General features: G+C 42.7%; 2 protein-coding genes across 2 annotated transcripts in view; both read left to right on the top strand.

The window, feature by feature from the left end:
* Nucleotides 1-22,527, top strand: part of LOC138753745 (kunitz-type protease inhibitor 1-like) — a 96,970-nt gene that overhangs the window by 12,457 nt on the left and 61,986 nt on the right. The window lies entirely within an intron of this gene.
* Nucleotides 3,812-5,063, top strand: LOC138753747 (actin-related protein 2/3 complex subunit 1A-B-like). Its single transcript, XM_069917106.1, has one exon. It carries the CDS (start codon nucleotides 4,077-4,079, stop codon nucleotides 5,025-5,027), a length of 951 nt encoding a protein of 316 aa, XP_069773207.1. The 5' UTR covers nucleotides 3,812-4,076; the 3' UTR covers nucleotides 5,028-5,063.

Consider the following 22,527-nt stretch of genomic DNA (forward strand, 5'->3'; position numbering starts at 1 on the left):
TTTGCTCATCACCTTCCCATTTCTGGGATTATGCTCTTTGTGAGTTGTGCTTTGGACTCAAAGTTCTGTGCAAGTGTGTTGTGATTGTTATTTGAAAACTATAATTAAAATGTATAGTAAACAAATGGCCAGTTGTTCCCTCATACTTGTGCTGTCCAAACCACCATGCCCAGATGTCTATTACTTGCAGAATTTGAGAGTAGGTTTGGAAGGTGGTTCTGGGAAGGTTCACGTTGCCTTGGAAACACTGTTTCTCATGAAATACAAAGGTAACTTTTGTGGGAGTTGACAAATATTCAGTGAGAATTGTGAACAGCTTATAAATCGCTCCTTGAAGATCTTTACAGATGTCCATGTACTTTTTAATATGTGTTTAGCATTGTAATATAAAAAATATGACTGTCAATTTTGTAAACAACTTCTCCAATCAGTAATATTCCGATGTCCAGAGATTGTTTTGGTGGTATTGATGGTGATGAGTTATAGACAGAATGAGTGCAATCCAAGCAGGATTTCTCTCTCTTTCTCCCATTAGACGTGGGAGTAGAAATAGGCCATTTAGCCCATTGAGTCTGTCCCACCATTTAATCACGAGTTGATCCATTTTCCCACTCAGCCCCACTCCCTTGGCCTTCTCCCCATAACCTTTGAGGCCCTGGCTAATCAAGAACCTATCAATCTCTGCCTTAAATGCACCCAATGACCTCCACAACTGCCCAAATTCCACAGATTTGACACTCTCTCACTGAAGAAAGTCCTCCGCTTCTCTGTTCTAAGCAGACACCCTCTTTCCCTAGACTTTCCCACCATGGGAAACAACTTTTCTACATCTACTCTATCCACACCTTTCAACATTTGAAATGCTTTAAGGAGATCTCCCCTCATTGTCCAAAATTCCAAAGAGTACTGGCCAAGAGCTGTGAAATGTTCCTCATATGATAACCCTTTCATTCCTGAAATTATCCTTGTGAACCTCTTCTGAACTCTCTCCAACTTCAGCACATCCATTCTTAAATAATGGATGGGGTCACACCAGTGCCTTAAAAGCCTCAACATCTCATCCCTGCTCTTGTATTCTATTCTGCTTGAAATGAACAGCAGTATTGCATTTGTCTTCTTTATCACCGATACAAACTTCAGGCTGTCCTGCACAAGGACTCGCAGGTCCTTTTGCACCTGGGTATTTTCAATTTTCTCCCCATTTAGAAAATAATCTGACTGTTTATTTTTTTCCTCCAAAGTGTATGACCGTACACTTTCTGACATTGTAATTCTTTTCCCACTTCTCTGCCCATTCTCCTAATCTAAGTCTTTCTGCAGTCTTCCCTGTTTCCTCAATAACTGCTCTTCCACCTACCTTTGTATCATCTGCAAATATTCATTCCATCATCCAAATCATTAATACGCAACATAAAAAGAAGGGTCCCAACACCGACCCCTGTGGAACACCACTAGCAACTGGCAGTCAACCAGAATATCATCCCTGTATTCGGATTCTTTACTCCCTGCCAATCAGCCAATGCTCCCCCTGTGCTAGTATGTTTCCTGTTGTACCATGGGCTCTTGTCATGTTAAGTAGCCTCATTTCTGGCACCTTGTCCAAGGCCTTCTGAAAATCCAAATGCTCATCATTCCTCAAGGGGATATGTACTAAAACTATAGAACCCTTTGGCCCTTCTAGTCTGTGCTGAATAATTTTTCTTGCCTAGTTCCACTGATTTGCACCCAGTCCAAAACCCTCCAAACCTCTCCCAACCTGTACAAATTCTTCCTAAATGTTAAAATTGAGCCTGCATTCACCACTTCAGCTCATTTCACACTTTCACCACTCTGTGTATGAAGAAGTTCCCCCTAAACTTTTCCCCTTTCACCCTTAACCCATGTCCTCTGGTTTGTACCTCACCTACCCTCAATGGAAAAAGCCTACCTATGTTCAATGTGTCTATCTCTCTTATAATTTTAAATACCTCTATTAAATGTCCCTTCATTCTTTGCTCCAGGGAATAAATTCCTAACCTGTTTAACCTTTCCCTGTCACTCAATTCCTGAAATCTGGGCAACATCTTAGTCAATCTTCTCTGCGCTCTTTATATCTTATTGATATCTTTCCTGAAGCTGTAGTAAAACAGCACACAATACTCTAAATTTGGCCTCACCAATTATGTAGCTGGTTTTTTTTCCAAATCTCTCTGTTCTACCACACTCCTCAGTGCCTTACCATTTACCGTGTATGTCCATTCTTGGTTAGGCCTTCCAAAATGCAACATCTTATGCTTGATGCATTAAATTCCATTTGCCATTTTCATCCCATTTTTTTCAGCTGGTTCAGATACCTCTGCAAGCATTGAAGCCCTTCTTCGCTGTCCACAACACCTCCAGTCTTAGTGTCATCTGCAAACTTCCTGATCCAGTTTACCACAATATCATCCAGATCATTGATATAGATGACAACAACAATAGACCCACCTCTGATCCCCAAGGCACACCACTAGTCACAGGCCTCCAGACTGGGAAGTAATCATGCACCACTACTCTCTGGTTTCTCCCATCCAGCCATTGTCGAGTCAGAATTTATTGTCATGAACAAGTCAAGAAATTCAGTGTTTTGGGGCAGCCTCACAGAGCAAACATTCATATTTATAATCATCTTAAAACATTACTTTTTAAAAAATAAATTAATAGTGCACAAAAAAGTAAGGTAGTGTCTTTGGTTCATTGATTATTCAGGCATTTGATGGCAGCAGGGAAGAAGCTGTCCCTGTGCTACTGAGTGCTTGTCTTTAGGCTCCTGTACCTTTTCCCTGATGGTAGCAAATTGAAGAGGGCATGGCCTGGGTGGTGGGGGTCTTTGAGGATAGAGGCTGCTTTTTAAGATACCACCGCAAGTAGATGTCCTCGATGGAGTGAAGTCTGGTGCCTGTGATGTCGCGGGCCAAGTTTATTCTTGTCCTGAGAGATGGTGCCTCCATACCAGGCAGTGATGCAACCAGCCAGAATGCTCACCTGTAGAAGTTTACGAGAGTTTTCGATGATATACCTAATCTCCTCAGCCATCTCATAAAGTATAGCCACTGATGAGCTTTCTTTGTGATTGCATTAACACGGAGGTTGCAGGACAGATCTTCGGAGATGTTGATACCCAGGTTTGAAGTTCTTGACCTCTCCACTACTGAGTCATCGATGAGGACTTGGTCATGTTCCCCTGACTTCCTCCTGTAGTCCAAATCATCTCTTTGGTTTTTCTGATGTTGATCACAATGTTGTTGTTGTTCCACCATTCCACGAGCTGATCTGTCTCCCTCCTGTATGCTTCCTCGTTGCTATTTGTGATTCTGCTGACAACTGTGGTGTCATCGGCAAATTTGTAGATGGCATTGGAATTGTGCCTGGCCACATAGTCATAGGTGTATAATGAATAGAGCAGTGGGCTAAGCACGCATCCTTGGGGTGGACCTGTGTTGGTAATCAGTGAGGAGGAGATGTTCTTTCAAATTCATACTGACTGTGGTCTTCCACTGAGAAAGTCAAGGATCCAGTTGCAGAGAAGGGGAATAGAGGCCTTGACTTTGTAGCTTGGACACAACCTCAAGATTCAGGGGAGTAGATTTAAGACAGAGATGAGGAAAAACTGTTTTTCTCAGAAAGTAGTGAATCTGTGGAATTCTCTACCCAGGGAAGTAGTTGAGGCTACTTCATTAAACATATTTACGGTTCAGTTATATTTTTACATTAAAAAAAAAAGGAATCAAGGGATATGGGGAAAAGTCAGGTAGGTGGAGTTGAGCCAATGAGCAGATCAGCAGATCCCGACAGCCCGCCTGCGCCTGATAACCGAATTCGTGTCGACTGACCAGAGTCCGCAAATTCAAGCCCGACAGGATCAGTGAAGATCATAAAGAAGTTTTGAAAGTAGAATGTCTCGCCATCAATTCTTGGTTGAGCCAATTACATGTCATGCCTGGAGTCAAGATTGTACACAGATAGCACTTAGTCCCAATAACCACGAGGTTCATATTTAAAAGAAAAGTGGAAATCTGTGGATCAAGAATCATGAACTGAAAGAACATAATGGTCGAATGACAGGCATTGACTGGGCTCCCCAGAGTGATCGCATTGTAACCTGTACTGCTGACCGTAATGCTTACGTGTGGAGTCAGAAAGATGGTGTGTGGAAGCCAACGTTGGTGATTCTAAGAATTAACCGTGCTGCCACATTTGTTAAATGGTCGCCTCAGGAAAATAACTTTGCTGTAGGTAGTGGTGCCCGGTTGATATCAGTGTGCTACTTTGAAGGAGAAAATTATTGGTGGGTGAGTAAGCACATTAAGAACCCAATTCGTTCTACTATCCTCAGCCTTGACTGGCATCCCAATAATGTCTTGCTGGCAGCAGGTTCTTGTGACTTTAAATGCAGAGTTTTCTCTGCTTACATTAAAGAAGTAGACACAAAGCCTTTAGCCACATCGTGGGGTTCCAAAATGACTTTCGGACAGGTGATGGTAGAGTTTGGTGGTGCCGTTAGTGGTGGTTGGGTCCACTGTGTTTCCTTCTCTGCCACAGGAAACCGCCTGGCATGGGTCAGTCACGACAGCACTGTATCTGTTGTTGATGCTGGTAAAAATATGATGGTTTCTCAAATGAAGACTGAATTTCTCCCCCTGTTGAGTGTGATTTTTGTCTCTGAATCTAGCACAGTGATAGCACTCCATGACTGCTATCCATTGCTTTTCGTATATGATGATCGTGGTTCTTTAACCTACATCTCCAAGCTAGACATTCCAAAGCAGAGCTTTCAGCGTAACATCTCTGCCATGCATCGTTTCCACAATCTGGATAGAAAGGCCACCACGGAGGATCGAAATACCACACTGGAGACTCTCCACCAGAACACCATCACCCAAGTCTCTATATATGAAGCTAATAAGAGATATTGTCAGAAGTTTTGCAATACCGGGATTGATGGCACGATGACAATTTGGGATCTGAAGAGTCTGGAATCCTCAATCCAAGACATGCGTATCACGTGAACAAGAATCTGAAATCTAGGTTGATGAAACTCCATGAGAAAAGAACAGCCCATTTTATCCTACCCCACTCCCTCCACCTACTCTGCAGCCGGCTAGAAGCTGGTGAGCAAATCTTCAAAACAAACACAAGGAAAGGCGCTGAAAAATTCTGAAATCAACGCTCCACCACTTCATTCTGGGAATTTTGTTTTGATTTTAAAGGAATTTAATTGAAGTGGTTTTTTTTCTTAGCTGAAGCTCCCTTCAAAACGGTTTTTGCAGCACTCTGAGGGGAATGCCCTAAAGAGGGTAGTAATGTACGCTAATTTAAAGGGACTTTTATGTAGTGAGTCTGCTAGAAAATAAACACTACAAACATTTTTTTTTAAATGATCAGATCAGCCATATTCTTATTGAATGGTGGAGAAAGCTTGACGGGCTGGATAGCCTATTCCTTCTTCTACTTCTTATGTTCTAACCTAGTGCCATACTTCCTGAACTCTCCTTGCAGGAGTTCCTCACCCTTCTGACCCACGTCAATGGTCCCTACATGGACCACATCATCAGGCTGCTCACTCTTCCTCCTGAGAATGCCATGATCTCGATCTGAGATATCTTAGACCCTGGCACCAAGGAGGCAACATACCATCTGAGATACTTGATTTCTTCCTCTTTACTGTCCCCATAACTATGGAATCCCTTATTACTGCAGCTCATCTCTTCTCCTCCCTTCTCTTCTTAGCCACAGGACCAGACTCCATGCCAGAAACCTGATTGCTGTGACTTGTCGCCGGTAGGTCGTTCCCCCCAACACTATCCAAAATGGTATACTTGTTATTGAGGGGAACAGCCACAAGGTGCCCTGCACTGCTTTCCTGTTCCCTTTCCCCCTCCTGACTGTCACCCATCTACCCTCCGCATGCTTCCTAGGTGTGATAGCAGCCCCGTATCTCCTGTCTATTACCACCCCCCTCCCCCAGCCTCCTGAATGATCCAGAGTTCATCCAATTCTAGCTCCAATTCCATAACTTGGTTTATCAGGAGCTGCAGCTGGATGCACTTCTTGCAGATGAAGCCAATGTTGCTGACTTCCCTGACTACCCACATCCTGCAAGAGGAGCATTCCCCTGCCTTGGCTACTATTCCCACTGTCTGTGATGAGAGGAAGAAAAAAAATATAATATATATAAAGCTTGCCCTTGCCTGTGCCAACCTGCAGAATCCTTTTTGTTCCTCGAATAGAGTGGCCCTTTCTTCAATTCCTGCAACACCACTTCAGCCCTATTCGCCAAAGCCCCTTGAATTAAAACCTTTCCGCTTTGATTCAGTCCATTCCGATGATGACCACTCCCTTGATGACTGTCGCTTCAACTATAAAAACTTCCATGCTTGCAGGATGGCTTTGCCTTTTCCTATCTCTATAAATTCCTTCAATCCCAGAACTTGTGTTTTATTCCACTTCTGGCATTTTAAACACTCCCATATCTTATCCCTATCATAGGTATTCATAGCTACATGGAAATATATGAGATTATATGGCCAATTGAGTTCATGAGAGTCTTCAATTTCCAAAAATGACTTTTGTCAAACTCACTGCAAACCTTTACAAAGTCCCTGAACAGCTTGGCTCTTTATCCAAGCTTTTGATTTCCTATTATCTGCTCAGTTTAAGATTATACCCCTTGTTGGGCACAAAGAGAAATAATGTCAAACTTTCCAATCAACAATAATCATAGAGTTATGCTGCATGTTAACAGGCCATGTTACTCATCTCTGCCTCCCCAGTTGCCTACCTGAGCTTGTCTCAATGTCTTTCGCCCTAGTCCAACTATGCCTCTCCTATCCTTTCCTGCCAAAATGCCTTTTGATTGTGTCTGGCTTTATCACTTTAGTAGCTTGTTCCATGTACCCTCCACCTTCTGTGATTAAGTTGCCCCTCAGGTCTCCTTTTAATCTTTCACCTCTCGCCTTAACTCTCACCCTTTAGACTCTGAGAAATGGAGAGAATGAGGGAGATTCCTCCATTGACCACAGTGGAAGGGAAGCTGCTTTCCCTGAGAAAGGACATTTTGTGTGTCCTGGAATGGAAGGACCCTCTTGAGATGCAGTAAAGGCAGAGAATGTGGGAGAAGGCAGGAAGGGAGGAGGTGGAGTTGAGGTTGGTAGGTTGGAGTAGGTTGGTTGGCCAAGACAATCAAAATATCCTTTCTTTAATAAATGTGGATTCTATCTAACTCATTAATAAAGCCCGTACCCATTTCTTCTCTAATTTTCATACTTTGCCCTTACTCCTTCTCCCTGAGGTAGAACAAGGACAGAGTCCCTCTGGTCCTCACTTCCCACCTCACCAGCTTCCGCATCCGACACATTATCCTTGGACACCTGCCAGTTTCAACAGGATCCCACCACCAGCCACATCTTCCCCTCTCATCCCTATCAACTGTTATCTCTGAAACTCCCTCGTCTGCTCTTACCTCTGAACTTACCCTGTCACGCCTGAGGCACTTCCTGCTGCAACCACAGAAAGTGCAAAACTTGTCCTTGCTGCATCCCCTCCCTCACTTCCAGGGCCATATCTAGACCTTCCAGGTCTATCGACTGTATTCAGTGATGTAGCTTCCTCCACATTAATGAGATGAAATATACCTTTGATGAACATTTCATTGGACAGCTATATTCTATTTGTGCTTCCTGTAGCCAACCATTTCAACCTCCCCACCATTCTGACACTGACATGTCCGTCCTCTCCTCATCCATTCTCAGGTGAGATCAAAAGAAACTTTGAGGAACAAGACATCATACTCCTCTTGGATAGCCTTAAATCTAACAGCAGATAACCCCCATTTCCAGCTGGCTCCACCCTTTCCATCTCTTCATTACTGACTCCTGAGCTTATTTTTTTTCTCTCTATCTTTTCTTTTCAAATGGTTTTCCCCTTTACTTGGCTGTTCATCTCCCATACCTTCTATCCTTCCCCAGCCTCTGTTCCCGTTTATATGTGTAATTTTATACTTTTAATCTTTATCTTGTTAAAGGGTTCAGAACCTAAACGTTGAGTGGCCTTTTCTACCCATGATGTTGTCTGACCTGCTGATTTGCACCAGCAATTCTTTGTCTGTGGAAGATGTTTGTCTGTGCATTTTCTTTTTCAATAATTCTGGAGCCTTGTTGTTGGCATGGGTGTGGCAGGAAGTGAAAATGGTTGTAACTATTCTGTACCTGTTCACGTCAGTCTGTGTTGCAATGAGTACAGAACAGGTTGTGTTCTGAATCACACGGAGAGAATTCGTTTCAGAGGAGAGGTTCCTCTAGGCCAGGGGTGTCAAACTCAAATTCACAGAGGGCCAAAATTAAAAACTTGGACTAAGTCGAGGGCCGAACTAAATATTTATTGAAAATTTTCAACAACATCTCATCTTTTCTCTTCTTTCAACATATGTAATGTTAAACTTTTTCTTATTAAAATAAATGTTTAATAATAGTTTTGGATAAACTCTTTCCAGAAGCATTAACAAATGAGAAATAAAATATTCAATAAATAATATTTCTCTATAGAGGATTTGTCAAATGTTGCTAGTGTGCTGTCGAATAGTAAAATCTGAGGGCTATTGAGAATGTGGGAGAATAACATGATTCCTGAAACAATCAAATGGGTGACTGATTGTGGGCATGAACTCTAGCAGGGTTATTTGCCATGCCCTTTTTCCATTGGTACAGATATCCTTTGATTTACACACTTTTCAAGTTTTATGCCTAATGAGCTTGTATCCAGGTGCAGGACCATTTTTAACCAGGAATATATTTATCACTGTGACATGAAACTATTGGAAGATCGTTTTATCCTGAGATTAAAGTTCATAATACTTACTCAGGCCTGTGTGCGGGAGGGCGGGGTTTGCGGGCGATCGGGTTGGACAATGACAGTGCGGGGGCATTGGCTCTCGCTGCAAGGCGGCATCTCAGCGGATCAGCGGCCCCGTCACCGTGAGTCGCGGGTCGGCCTGCGGCAGGGAGGGGGAGTGGGCAACGGTCCTGGTGAGGTCAGGCCCCCCCGAGTTTCTGCCAGACCCCCCTTGACCTGCTGAGTTTCTCCCGGACCCCCCTTGACCTGCTGAGTTTCTCCCGGACCCCCCTTAACCTACTGAGTTTCTCCCGGACCTCCCTTGACCTGCTGAGTTTCTGCCAGACCCCCTTTGACCTGCTGAGTTTCTCCCGGACCCCCCTTGACCTGCTGAGTTTCTCTCGGACCCCCCTTTGACCTGCTGAGTTTCTCCTGGATCCCCCTTTGACCTGCTGAGTTTCTCCCGGATCCCCCTTTGACCTGCTGAGTTTCTCCAGGACCCCCCTTGACCTGCTGAGTTTCTCTCGGACCCCCCTTTGACCTGCTGAGTTTCTCCCGGACCCCCCTTGACCTGCTGAGTTTCTCCCGGACCCCCTTTTCTTTCCGTGCTGGTGTCCCAGGACCTTTCCAGGGCAGTCTCCACGCTCAGGACCGCGCTGGGATCACGGTCAGCGGTGGAGGAGCAGGTGAGCGCGGCTAATACCGATCCAGCCCATGCCACTCCCGAGATTGGCGGGGGGTTCCACCCTACCTGTCCGACCAGCCTCGCTCTCCATGTGTACTCCGGGCACCCGCCACTGGTCCGGTGGGAAGGCGCAGGGTGGCCGGCGCACCCATCGCCCGGCGGGGAGCCCCAATCTTCCCTCCAGCGTCCCGACTCCATCTGCAGCTCCAAGAAACGCTGTGTGCCACTGGGGTTCTGGGCGCTGGGAAGCGGCCTTGGCTTCCCCTGACACAAGCCAGGGGGGGGTGGGCGGGGCGACACGACAGCGTGTTTATAAAACCACCCACCATTACTTTTCAAGGACCAGGATTTTTCTCTCTCTCACCCTGGGACACAGCGGTTACTGTGCATGCGCTATACTGGCGCGGCGGCAAGCAGGCCTCCTCTAATACATTTTTGATATGATCTTGCGGGCTAAATATAATTATATTGCGGGCCAAATTTGGCCCGCGGGCCAGAGTTTGACATGTGTTGTGCTCTAGGCCATGGATTCTCAAGGTGGGGCATACGCCCCACCGGTGGGGTGTGGGAATATTTTGGTGGGCAGTGAGGCTTAAGAATATTTTAGTGGGGCATAGGAATATTTTGGGAAATGATTAAAAAGTTGGTTTGAAAAAATTAACTTGTTAGGTTGATGTGAAAGATGTGCCTTGGCAACCCTGTCACTACAGCACAATTGTGGTAACTTCCAAGTAAGATCACTTTGTTCTTTTTATTTTCATAACGTGTTTTTGCTCTTCTGATGTTTCTTTGTTGTTTCTCTTATTTTAACTGAATATTATAATTATAATTTTTTCTGACCTGTCTTTATCCATTATCTCATTGTCTTATTATCTCATTGGTGTCGAGGATTCCTAATTATCTCAACAATCATGTTTGCATCCATACCCTTTTACTTTTTCAGTTCAGTAGTGAGTGACACCTATATCTGCATGTATCTTTGTGCACTAACGTATTGATGGGGGTGGGGGGATCCTGCCCCAGACGTCAGCCTGATGGTGATGCCAAAATCTGAAAAAAAAATAGGAACCCCAGAAAGTAAAGCACGAAAGTAGCGCAGTTTTGATGCATTCTCTGCGAGAAAAAATGTCAGAAACCGCGCAAGTGTTTTTTTTCATGTTTTTTAGGGTCAATGTTCTTCCTTTGATTTGATCATTACTTTTATTACATTTTTCAATTCCAAGACATAAATATTGATTAATCTGTTTCAGGGAGCTTGCGCTGTTGTATTAATCTGTTTCAGGGAGCTTGTACTGTTGTATATTCAAAATGAGCAGACCAAACAAAAGGTTCGACAATATTCAGTGGTTCTTGAAGTTTGGGTTTATATCTGTTGTACACGGTGAACATGCACCTTTTTGCCTATTACGCCAACAGACTTTGACAAATGAATCAATAAAAGCAGGCCATCTTGAACCTCATTTGAAGATAAAACATCCTAACCGTGTCAATTCAAAACTGGAATATTTTAAATCACTGAAAGAGAAGTTTGAAAATAGATCAAAGATCACTTCATTATTCGCTGCGCAAACTACTGCCCTGAATCGTACCCTTGAAGCTTGCTATAAAATTTCTCTTCTGATAGCAAAACATGGAAAGAATCATATGATTGGGGAGGAACTGATTCAACCCACAATATCATTGTTTCTGCAAAATGATGACAAAGATGTCCAAGTAATGCCATTGAGTAATAGTACTGTCTGCAATAGAATAGATGACATGGGTCAAGGTGTTTAAAAACAGCTTAATGAGAAGCTGAAATCACAAAAGTTCTCAATACAACTGGATGAATCTACGTACAGGACAGTGAAGCTCTGTTATTGGCATATGTGAGATATATTGATCATGAAGAAAATAGATGTTTTGTGAATCATTAGAAAGAACCACTACTGCAGTTGATATCTATAGCAAGCACAAAAATTATTTAGATGAAAATGAAATACCAAAAAGAAACATTGTATCTTGTTCTGCAGATAGTACACCTGTTATGATGGGTTTAAAAAAAGAGATGCTTAAAATTAATGAAGGATGAAAATCCAAACATATTGGTTGTGCATTGTGTTATCCACTGAGAAAACTTAGTTGCCAAGAAAATTTCCCCTGTTCTACACAAAACACTGCATTCTCTGATCAAATGTATCAATGCCATCAAAACTAATGCCAAATGTGAACATCTATTTAAGCAGTTTTGTGTCAATAACAGTGCAGAACTTGTGATATTATTGCTTCACACTGAAGTAAAGTAGTTGTCAAAGGGAAATTGCTTCAAAAGGTTTATGGACTCCTTCTTGCTAACAACAGATGGCAGTTACTTGACAGACATTTTTGAAAAACTAAGTACATTAAACAAGCAACTCCAAGGAGCAAATATGATGCTCATTAATGCAAAACAAAGATATTTGGATTCATGGCACTTCTAGAATTATGCCAAAGGAGTATTTCTGCAAGAAATTTCATTCCATTCTATTGGTTGAATCTTCTTCTCTTTGGCTTGGCTTCGCGGACGAAGATTTATGGAGGGGGTAAAAAGTCCACGTCAGCTGCAGGCTCGTTTGTGGCTGACCAGTCCGATGCGGGACAGGCAGACACGATTGCAGCGGTTGCAAGGGAAAATTGGTTGGTTGGGGTTGGGTGTTGGGTTTTTCCTCCTTTGCCTTTTGTCAGTGAGGTGGGCTCTGCGGTCTTCTTCAAAGGAGGCTGCTGCCCGCCAAACTGTGAGGCGCCAAGATGCACGGTTTGAGGCGTTATCAGCCCACTGGCGGTGGTCAATGTGGCAGGCACCAAGAGATTTCTTTAGGCAGTCCTTGTACCTTTTCTTTGGTGCACCTCTGTCACGGTGGCCAGTGGAGAGCTCGCCATATAATACGATCTTGGGAAGGCGATGGTCCTCCATTCTGGAGACGTGACCCATCCAGCGCAGCTGGATCTTCAGCAGCGTGGACTCGATGCTGTCGACCTCTGCCATCTCGAGTACCTCGACGTTAGGGGTGTGAGCGCTCCAATGGATGTTGAGGATGGAGCGGAGACAACGCTGGTGGAAGCGTTCTAGGAGCCGTAGGTGGTGCCGGTAGAGGACCCATGATTCGGAGCCGAACAGGAGTGTGGGTATGACAACGGCTCTGTATACGCTTATCTTTGTGAGGTTTTTCAGTTGGTTGTTTTTCCAGACTCTTTTGTGTAGTCTTCCAAAGGCGCTATTTGCCTTGGCGAGTCTGTTGTCTATCTCATTGTCGATCCTTGCATCTGATGAAATGGTGCAGCCGAGATAGGTAAACTGGTTGACCGTTTTGAGTTTTGTGTGCCCGATGGAGATGTGGGGGGGCTGGTAGTCATGGTGGGGAGCTGGCTGATGGAGGACCTCAGTTTTCTTCAGGCTGACTTCCAGGCCAAACATTTTGGCAGTTTCCGCAAAGCAGGACGTCAAGCGCTGAAGAGCTGGCTCTGAATGGGCAACTAAAGCGGCATCATCTGCAAAGAGTAGTTCACGGACAAGTTTCTCTTGTGTCTTGGTGTGAGCTTGCAGGCGCCTCAGATTGAAGAGACTGCCATCCGTGCGGTACCGGATGTAAACAGCGTCTTCATTGTTGGGGTCTTTCATGGCTTGGTTCAGCATCATGCTGAAGAAGATTGAAAAGAGGGTTGGTGCGAGAACACAGCCTTGCTTCACGCCATTGTTAATGGAGAAGGGTTCAGAGAGCTCATTGCTGTATCTGACCCGACCTTGTTGGTTTTCGTGCAGTTGGATAATCATGTTGAGGAACTTTGGGGGACATCCGATGCGCTCTAGTATTTGCCAAAGCCCTTTCCTGCTCACGGTGTCGAAGGCTTTGGTGAGGTCAACAAAGGTGATGTAGAGTCCTTTGTTTTGTTCTCTACACTTTTCTTGGAGCTGTCTGAGGGCAAAGACCATGTCAGTGGTTCCTCTGTTAGCGCGAAAGCCGCACTGTGATTCTGGGAGAATATTCTCAGCGACACTAGGTATTATTCTATTTAGTAGAATCCTATTTAGTATTATTCTATTTAGTTGAATAAGTGTGAGGTAACTACTGCTGCTATAAATGTCATTGTCGACCATTTGAAAATGTTGGTTATTGACTTCGATGATAGATTTTGTAATTTAAAGGCAATGGATTGTCCCTCTTGGTTAAGTCAACCATTGCTGGTGGACTTATCTGAAATTCCAGTGCAAAACCAAGAGGAGTTAACTGAGTTGCAACGTGATGAATCTGCGAAAACTCTGTTCAAAGTGAAAGGAACATGATGTGGCCGTCTAATGAGATTAAAAAGAAATACCCATACTCAACTACTTTAGCAAGGACACTATTGATACATTTTCCATTGTCTTATTTATTAGAATGTGGCTTCAGTGTTGTTAGTGATTTGCTACAAGCTAAGAGAAACCAATTGGAAATTACAAAGCATGGAGATTTGTAAGAAGGTTGAAACTAACAAAATTAGTCCCTCAAATCAAAAATATTTGCTGCCAGCATCAGCGCAAGGTTCCCACTGAAGTGAAGACAATTGTTGAATGTGTGTTTGAGATGGTTGGCATATTGAAGTAGTAGTTGAATATAAAATATGTGTATTCCCGACTTTAATTGCATTGAAATATACTTGCAGTAAATTATTTAATTAAAACTTCTTCTGAATATATAACTTTTTTTCCGCTAATTGTGGGGTGTACAATTTTTTTGAAAAATTAAAGTTGGGCTTGGGGCATAAAAAGATAAGAACCACTGCTCTAGGCTGAGTGACGTGGTCAAATAGCATTAAGTATTCACTGTGCTTCTCAATCATTCTGCAAGCAATTCCTTTCCAATACAAATGTAACAGAGAGGAGTCAAACTGCACCCTTCCTCATCCCTCATTTAAAATTGGAAATCGCATGGTTTAAGACGGTCATTCTCAAGTTTCTTTTGGTTCTGGGCCCCTCATGAGAAGCAGTCAAATTTTCGTTTTATTTTCCTTCTATCGACTATGTAAAAATATTTATGTTACGCGAGGTGAAAAAAAGAAACAAGGCTTTTATTTAACAGTGTGGTTTCCCCCCACCCTGTTGAGAATGGCTGGTTTAAGATATAATTTGGAGTAGGTGACAGGAAAGAAGATAAATAAAAGGTGGAAAATCTACGTCGTTGACCTGAAAATTTAGTATTTGTTCCACTCATCCAAGGACAGAACAGTTTTATTTAGATCCTCTTATTGCAAAGAATTAATAATAGGCACATAACATGGTGTCTGGTATTATTCACAGATGTGGAATGTCATAAAGGGCTTTACACCATTGAAGTACTTTCCCAAGTACTAAACCTGTTTCTATGAACAAACGGGTTGACTCACTTCCTCTATTCCAGTGTGGTGTTGAACTAATTTATGGACCACAATATCCCACAAACACAAAAATGGCAAGAAGTTGTTAGACATTGGTTGGAAGATAAATATTCAGTGGGACACTGGGTTAATGACCCTGCTCTTTGAAACTGGGCAATGTGATTTTTTCCCGTGACTACATGGGAAGGAAGCTTGGGCATTGTTTGAACATTTCATCTGAACAGCCAAAAAAAAGTCCAATGTTACAAGTCTTCACAAGACCATATTGAAGCGCTCTCCTCTGTGATAAAAGAAACCCAACAGCCAAATTGCAAGCCCCCATGAGCAAAAAATGCCCAGGTCATCTAACTTTTGACAGTGCAGGGGTCCCTCAATGCTGCATTGAAGTATCAGCTCAAAACCCTGAGGAGGACATTGCTTTCAGTTTGCCATTGTCCCTGGAGCTGAAATTTGTATTGCATGATGTTAAAATCATCAGTAAGGATCTGTTTGGAATAGAGTCACACAGAATGGAATAGGCCCTTTGGCCCAACTTCTCCATGCCAACCAAGTTGGCATTCTGGGTGTTCCATCTGCTTGCATTTGCTCCTTCCAGGCAATTCCCATCCATACATCTGACCAAAGACCTTTTCAAAACTTGCCTGCTTCTACAGTTTCCTCTGGCAGCTCCTTCCTGATACAGAACATCCTCAATGGAAGATGTTACCCCTCATGCCCTCTTAAATATCTCTCTTGCCTCTTATACTCTCTAATTCTTGAATAATCTATCCGGGCTTCACCTGCCAAGTACGTGATCAGCAGTCAGTGCCTGTCAAGGATTGGCCTGAACACCCATTCCAGGACACACATGTGTCATCATCATCCTAGAGGATGGAGAGCCAGAAGATGATTTTATAAACCTCTATAAGATCACCCTTCAGCTTCCTATGTTCTAGTCAATGAAGGCCTAGCTGATCTAACCTCTCCCAATTTCTTGAGTCCTCTAGTCCCAGCAACATCCTGGTGAATCTCCTCTGCACCCTTTCCTACAGCAGGGTGACCAGAACTGTGCACTGTGCTGTAAATGTGCTCTCACCAACACCTTGCACTCTATACCCTGCCCATTGAAGGTAAGCCTGCTCCAACAAGTTATCATTTCGAAGTTCTACCCATAAAACTTCACTAGATGGCCCCTCCCACCCCCCCCCCCCAAAAAATATTCTTTTTAGGCACTTTTTTATGAAAAAGGAAACACCACCTTCTCTCCTTCCTGCTCCTCGCTCGTGCCTGTAGCGTTTGCAGCCTGGAACGTTGAGTTTCCAGTATTGCCCTTCTCTCAACCATATGGTAGATTAGGTTGACAACGGGCACCACACCATCCAGGTGAGGCAGAGGTTGATGTGCACATTATCCACCTAATCTAGTGCATTTGAATACCAGGTGTGGCCTCCTTTTCACAGGTGACAATAAACTCAACCTGGGAGACTGTTTTGCTGAACATCCACACTCTGGGTCTAAACTTGAGCTTCCTGAAGCCAATCATTTTAATGCACCCAATCATTATTGCAATGACATGTCTGTCCTTGGACTTGAAGGGGGTTGGATGCACAATGTAAACCAGGAACAACGCATCATATTTTTCCTGGATAGCCTTAAACCTAACAGCATGAGGATTGATTTTTCTAATTAAGGTAACCTTTACCCTCATCTGATTCTACTGTTCTCATCTGTTCTTTAACTACTCCTGCGCTTACTTTTATTCCCTTGAATTCCCCCCCCCCTCTTTCTCACCCTCTCCCTCCTACTCCCCCTCCTCTCAAGAAAGTATCAAACATCATAAAGGACCCTTCTTGAAGTACTCGTGAACAAACTCCCAAGGTTCTGCTGGGCAGGGAGTTCCAGAAGTTACTCAAAGTGGTGACGATGGATTGGCAGTACATTTCCAAATCAGGGTGATGTGTGATTTAGAGGGGAACCCTAGTGATGGTGTTCTCAGGAGACCATAGTTCTTTTCCTTCTTGGTGCTAAAGATGATAGCAGATGCTGTTGGACGGAAGGCAAACAAACAAGATTCGTTAAGATGGGGAAAACAGCTTAGCATGGGTGTGTTGAGCCAAGTGCTCATTTTTTGTCTTGTATAATGGTGCACTTTTGTCTCAATGATACATATTTCAATGCCGTGCGCTGGTGGTGAAGGGAATTAATGTTTCAGATGGTGGATGGGCTGTCAATAAGTTGCATGCTTAGTCAAGGTTAGCACTAAACAACTAGAGAATTATAGAAAGCATTCATCCAGGCAAGTGAAGAGCATTCCATCTGGGCTCCTGACTTGTAGCTTACAGCTGATTTTCACTGATCTTGGACGGATTTATGTTGGGTGGCTCATGATTCCCGGCTTCCCATTTGTGTTTTCATGCAGTTGAATTTTTGGTCACTGGATGCTGATAGTGGGGGATATGGTGCCAGTAATGCCAATGAATGCCAGAGCATAAGTGGTTAAGTTCATTTGTTTGATGTGAATTTTGTCTGGCATTCTTCTGGTGAGGTTGTCACTTCGCACATATCAGCAAATGCTTGAATGTTAACTACAGGCATTCAATCTCCAATAGGAGCATTACTGTTTTTTTTTTTCCCATTCATTTATCATATTGTTTAGGACTTTGTCCTGTAACCTCCATGATATTATGCATTTTAAAGAAGACATTAATTTTGATTGACGGGCTGAATGGTGCAGGATCTTGACCTGAAATGACTTCCAGCCCTCTGCCTCCACAGATGCTGCCTGACCCACTGAGTTCCTCCACCAATTTGTTTTTTTTTTTGTCAACAATGGTACAAACCTCAAGTTAAATGTTTCCTTTAGGTGGCCACAGACTAATCACTTTGATTGTGACATTTGAATCTCTAAGTAAAACGTATATTCGTCGAGGATTTTAGAATATTACCTGAAGTGCTCGTCACTTATATTGCCTTCATTTCCCAGTCTACTTTATCTAATGTCAAGGATCTAGTTTCTGACTGAATTGCATATTGTCTTCTCTCAAAATGGCATGCAGTTTATCAGGCTGACCTCTTTGGAAAATCTTTTACAGTGCAATTACTCATCATCCATTTACATTAGATGTGATTTCTAAGCATGCGCCCTGGTTCATGGGTCTGCCTTCAATGCATTTTATGAAGAGATCCCCAAAATATTTCCATCAGCTTCATTTTCCTTGTGTGTGTAAAGATCGAGAAGCCTCTGATTTATTCAATAAATTTTGCCACAAGGTTTTCTTTTTTTTTCAATAATTCTCTTTTCAAATATGTTGATGTTTTTAGGGCCCTTGACATTTTTTACTTTTGCAATGAATTCTGCCATAGTTGAGAGTATGGATGCCCTAAAGCCTTTCTATCCTGTTTTATAACCAGCTAAGCTGTTTAGCTATTTTGTTTAAGGGTGAATATTTGTTAGGCACCGAACGTATAGACTGGATAGAAGAATCCCATTGAGGCAGATAATATTCATGACAGGAGTAGACAGGTTAAATGCTGGAAGAATGTTCCTGATGTTAGGAGAATCGAGGGCAAGGGGTCTCAGTCTAAAGATAAGGGGTAAGTCATTTAGGATCAAGATGAGGAAAAATCGATTCGCTCCATTTGTTTATTTATTTATCTATCTTTATTTAGGAATGGATATATTGGTCAGCACAACATCGAGGGCCAAAGGGCCTGTACTGTGCTGTGTTGTTTTATGTTCACAGTTGTGAATTTGTGGAACTTCCCGTCAGAAAGTTGTTGAAGTCAGTTCATTAGCTATACAGTTAAAAGCCACATTATCCAGAATTCAAGCAACTGGCAGGTTCAAGCGACTGGCGAAAAAAAAGATCTGCAGAAATTAAATAGGTGAAATAATCGAAAGTTTAAGTTGGTACCCCCTAGTGGTTAAATCGCCAATTACGCAACATGCAGTCTCAAGCAACCAGAAAATTCATTTATCCAGCATCTACCAATCCTCTTAGATGCTGGCTACAGGGATTTTATAATGTATTCAAAAAGGTGTTACATCTGTCCTTTTAGCTAAAGGGATCAAGGGGTATGGAGAGAAAGCAGAAATAGGATACAGAGGTTGCATGATCAGTCATGATCATATTGAATGGTGGTGCAGGCTCAAAGGGCTTGAAGGCCTACTCATGCACCTTTTTTTTCTACAATTCTATGAAATATTGCTATAAATTATATAACCTGAATTTTGGGGTTGGGGGGGGTGTAATTTAATGTCCTCTATGTGCCATATATTGTCAAAAGAGACCCGTGCCCTGTCAAACCTTAGTATTTAACATTAATCCTGGTTTGCAAATCACTCCGTGACTTCACCTTCAATCACCTCGAGCTCCACGACCCTCTGAGGTTTCTGTGTACCTTTAGTTCCGGCTCCTAATGCATCCTCTGTTTCCTTTGCTTCACAGTGGGAAATCATGCCTTCAGCTGCTTTGATCCTCAGCTCTGGAATTTTCTTACTTTTTTGTACCCTTTGTTCCCCACCCCATCACCCCCAACTTCCTCCAATCTTCTCCGACTGTGATATCCTTGTGTTGGTCATTGGTATCAAGTCGTAACTGGCTATGTTTCTTTAAACAAACTTGGGATGCTGTCCTCTGCTAAATGTCTGCAATAATGAAAGTTAATTAAATGGATGCAAAAAGCAAATGATCATTGCTGCATTTTCCTACCATTTATTAATAATCCCTCAGAGGGATGTAGGTTTAATGATTCATGAGATGTCCCGATTTTAATTGAGCAAATTTTTCATAAACAACTGAAGAGATATTGGAACTTTTTTGAAACTTAAATAGACTAATGAACCAAAGTGTCTCAAGGCAGTAAGTAGTGTTAGAGGGAGTTGCCATCCCAGATAATGAGTGTTCTGATATCTTTGTTCTCAAGTTGCCTTTGTTCTCAAGTCTAACATTACACGAGTAACCTCAAAAGTACATTAAAATGATGAGAGGGAACAATTACTAAAAATAGAGAGTGAGAGGAAATGAATGCAGGCATTTGTAAGAATAAATATATCAGATATTTGATTTGGAACTCTGTTATGGGAGCTCCGTTATATTGTTGTGGTGTTCATAAATCAGACATTCATACTCCCGTTTTGATTTACATTGTAGTGGAAAACAAATTTACGGGAAATGTTTATTGAATGCTTGATTTTTGCTTGTTTGTTTACTTGATGTTGTAAGATTCTGAAAAGCGCACTGAGTGTTGATAGTGTATCAACTGTGATGTAGTGTGAAATTTGTATTAATCCACGTGATATTTGTAACATGAGAGGTGGGAGACTGCAGATGCTGAAGTCTGGAACAAAAAAAATCTGTTGGAGGAACTCAGTGGGTCAAGCAGTGTCAGTAAAACAGAAAGAAGCCTCGATGAAAGGTTCCAACTGGAAAATTCCATTCATTATTTTTCTCCCACTGATGTTGCTCGGCCTGCTAAGTTCCTACAGTAGATTGATTTTGTTTGGTAATGTTTGTAACTATAGTAATGGCTGGAAGATGCTGCCAGGCCTTGCGTTTATCACTTTCCTTCATTGAGCTGATGTTCATGGTGTTTTCGGTGTCTCTGGTGCACATGAGGCTGAAGCAGATTAAAGAGGCGGAGGAGTTTGCTGTCTTGAAGCGAATAAAGGTGGATAAATCCGCAGGCGCTGACAAAGTATTCCCTTCGATCTTCAGGGAGTCTAGTGTAGAAATTGCAGGGGCCCTGATAAATATTTTTAAAATTTCCATAGCCACAGGTGAGGTTCCGGAGGATTGAAGGATAGCTCATATTTTTCCGTTGTTTAAAAATGCCTCTCCAAAAATAGCCCTGGAAATTAGGGGATGGTGAGCTTGACGTCAGTACTATGTAAGTAATTGGAAGGTAAGATATCGGGTACACAAGTATTTGGATAGTCAGGGACTGATGAGGGATAGTCAACATGGCAGTTCTAATTTCCTAGACATCATGGCAAGAAGCATTTAATGTGGGAAGTTGTAGAAGCATTGCAAGCCCACAATGATGTGTGATCAGTGGAATAAAAGGAATCCCTGTTGCTCACCTCTTTGCTGTACAATTGAAACCATTTGTTCTCTATTGGCCACACCTTTTGTCTACACAAGAGTTCAGCTATCTGCATTCTTTCTTTGTCTCCCAAAATTATCAGGTTAAGACATTTCACTCCAAGCACTGAGTTTGTTAATCAAGGGACGGTGAGTGAGGCATATTAATCTGATCTTTAAACGACCTTTGGCTTCTGATAGTCTAACATAGAAACACAGCTGGTTCCAGATAAACACTGCATTCTGCTGCCAAGAAATATTTGATCTGCAGGATCTAATAACCTTTAAAGATGACATAACTGTTAAATGGTAGACCTCTGCCCAATTAGTCATTAGGATATTGAACTAGCCTTGCAAGCATAGCTGTTCAAAGCACCATCTTGCCTTCCTTCATGAGCATCAGTAATCTGCCGTTTTACAGGTGCACCTGCCTCTCTGTTGAGGCGAGCTCTCCCTTCACCCCCTGTGAAAACGCAGGACTTTCCCTTTCCTAAGAACACATTCAAAAGAATTTCATTGGATATCACTTAGAGTTTAATGCCGAGTTGAGTAAGGTATAATGATGGTAATCAAATACTTGATCAAAGTAAAACATAAAACACTGGAGAACCTCAGCAGTGTCCTTTATGTAGCAAAGGTGAAAATACATAACCAAAGTTTCAGGCTTGAACCCTTCATCAAGGTATAGAAAAATGTCAACAGGCATCCAAACAAAAGGATGGGGGGGGGGGGGGGGGTTGGTGATAAAGGCAGGAGATGATGGGAGGAGAAGGGTGAGAGGGGAAGCAGCAATCAGGGGGAGGAAGACCATCCCTCCTCCCCCAATGGCTACTGTCCCCTTCCTCCCTTCTCCACCTATCATCTCCTGCTTTTGCCACTCCCCCCACCCATCCTTTTGTTCAGACGCCTGCTGACATTTTTTCATACCTTAATGAAGGGCTCAATCCCAAAATGTCAGTTATGTATTTTTACCTTTGCTACATAAAGGACACTGTTTGACCTGTTGAGTTTTTCCAGCATTTTGTGTTTTTACTTCAACCATGGTGTTGACAGATTTTCGTGATTTATTTGATCAAATTTACAGATTTTAAGGTGCATCTTGTGGTGTGCAGGTGAAGAGAGGGAAAGGGAATTTGGGGTTGTGTAAGAGGAGAATTTCAGAGCCCAGGCAGTTTAGACGACTGCAGGTGGGGAAGATGCATTGAAAAATTTAGAGAAATAGAGAATTCTCATTTATGACACACAAGCTTTCAGCTGTCGCAGGAAATGCTTCTATTGAAGCAGAATAATCCAAACAGAAATAAAAAGTTATTTTCCTGTACTTGTTTGTCATTACCGCACCATTGCTCTCTCCGTTTCAGTTGAAGCATTGTGGCTTGATTTTTGGGATATAGAGTGTTGTGCTCAGAATAGGTTCGACGCGCTCGAGGCGGGGCATGTTATCAACAAACAGTGGTCTTTATTTACGCAAGGGGAATTCACAAAAGGACATTCACTCACAGACTAACCCAGAATAATAAGTATACCTCGGCTACAAATAAATTGCTGCTAAACATTCTGAAC

This window comes from Narcine bancroftii, chromosome 2, assembly GCF_036971445.1.
Source record: "Narcine bancroftii isolate sNarBan1 chromosome 2, sNarBan1.hap1, whole genome shotgun sequence".
Classification (NCBI taxonomy): Eukaryota; Metazoa; Chordata; class Chondrichthyes; order Torpediniformes; family Narcinidae; genus Narcine; species Narcine bancroftii.

Excerpts from the sequence above, each read along its gene's own strand:
- LOC138753747 (XM_069917106.1), top strand. The coding sequence starts at position 4,077 with ATGACAGGCATTGACTGGGCTCCCCAGAGTGATCGCATTGTAACCTGT.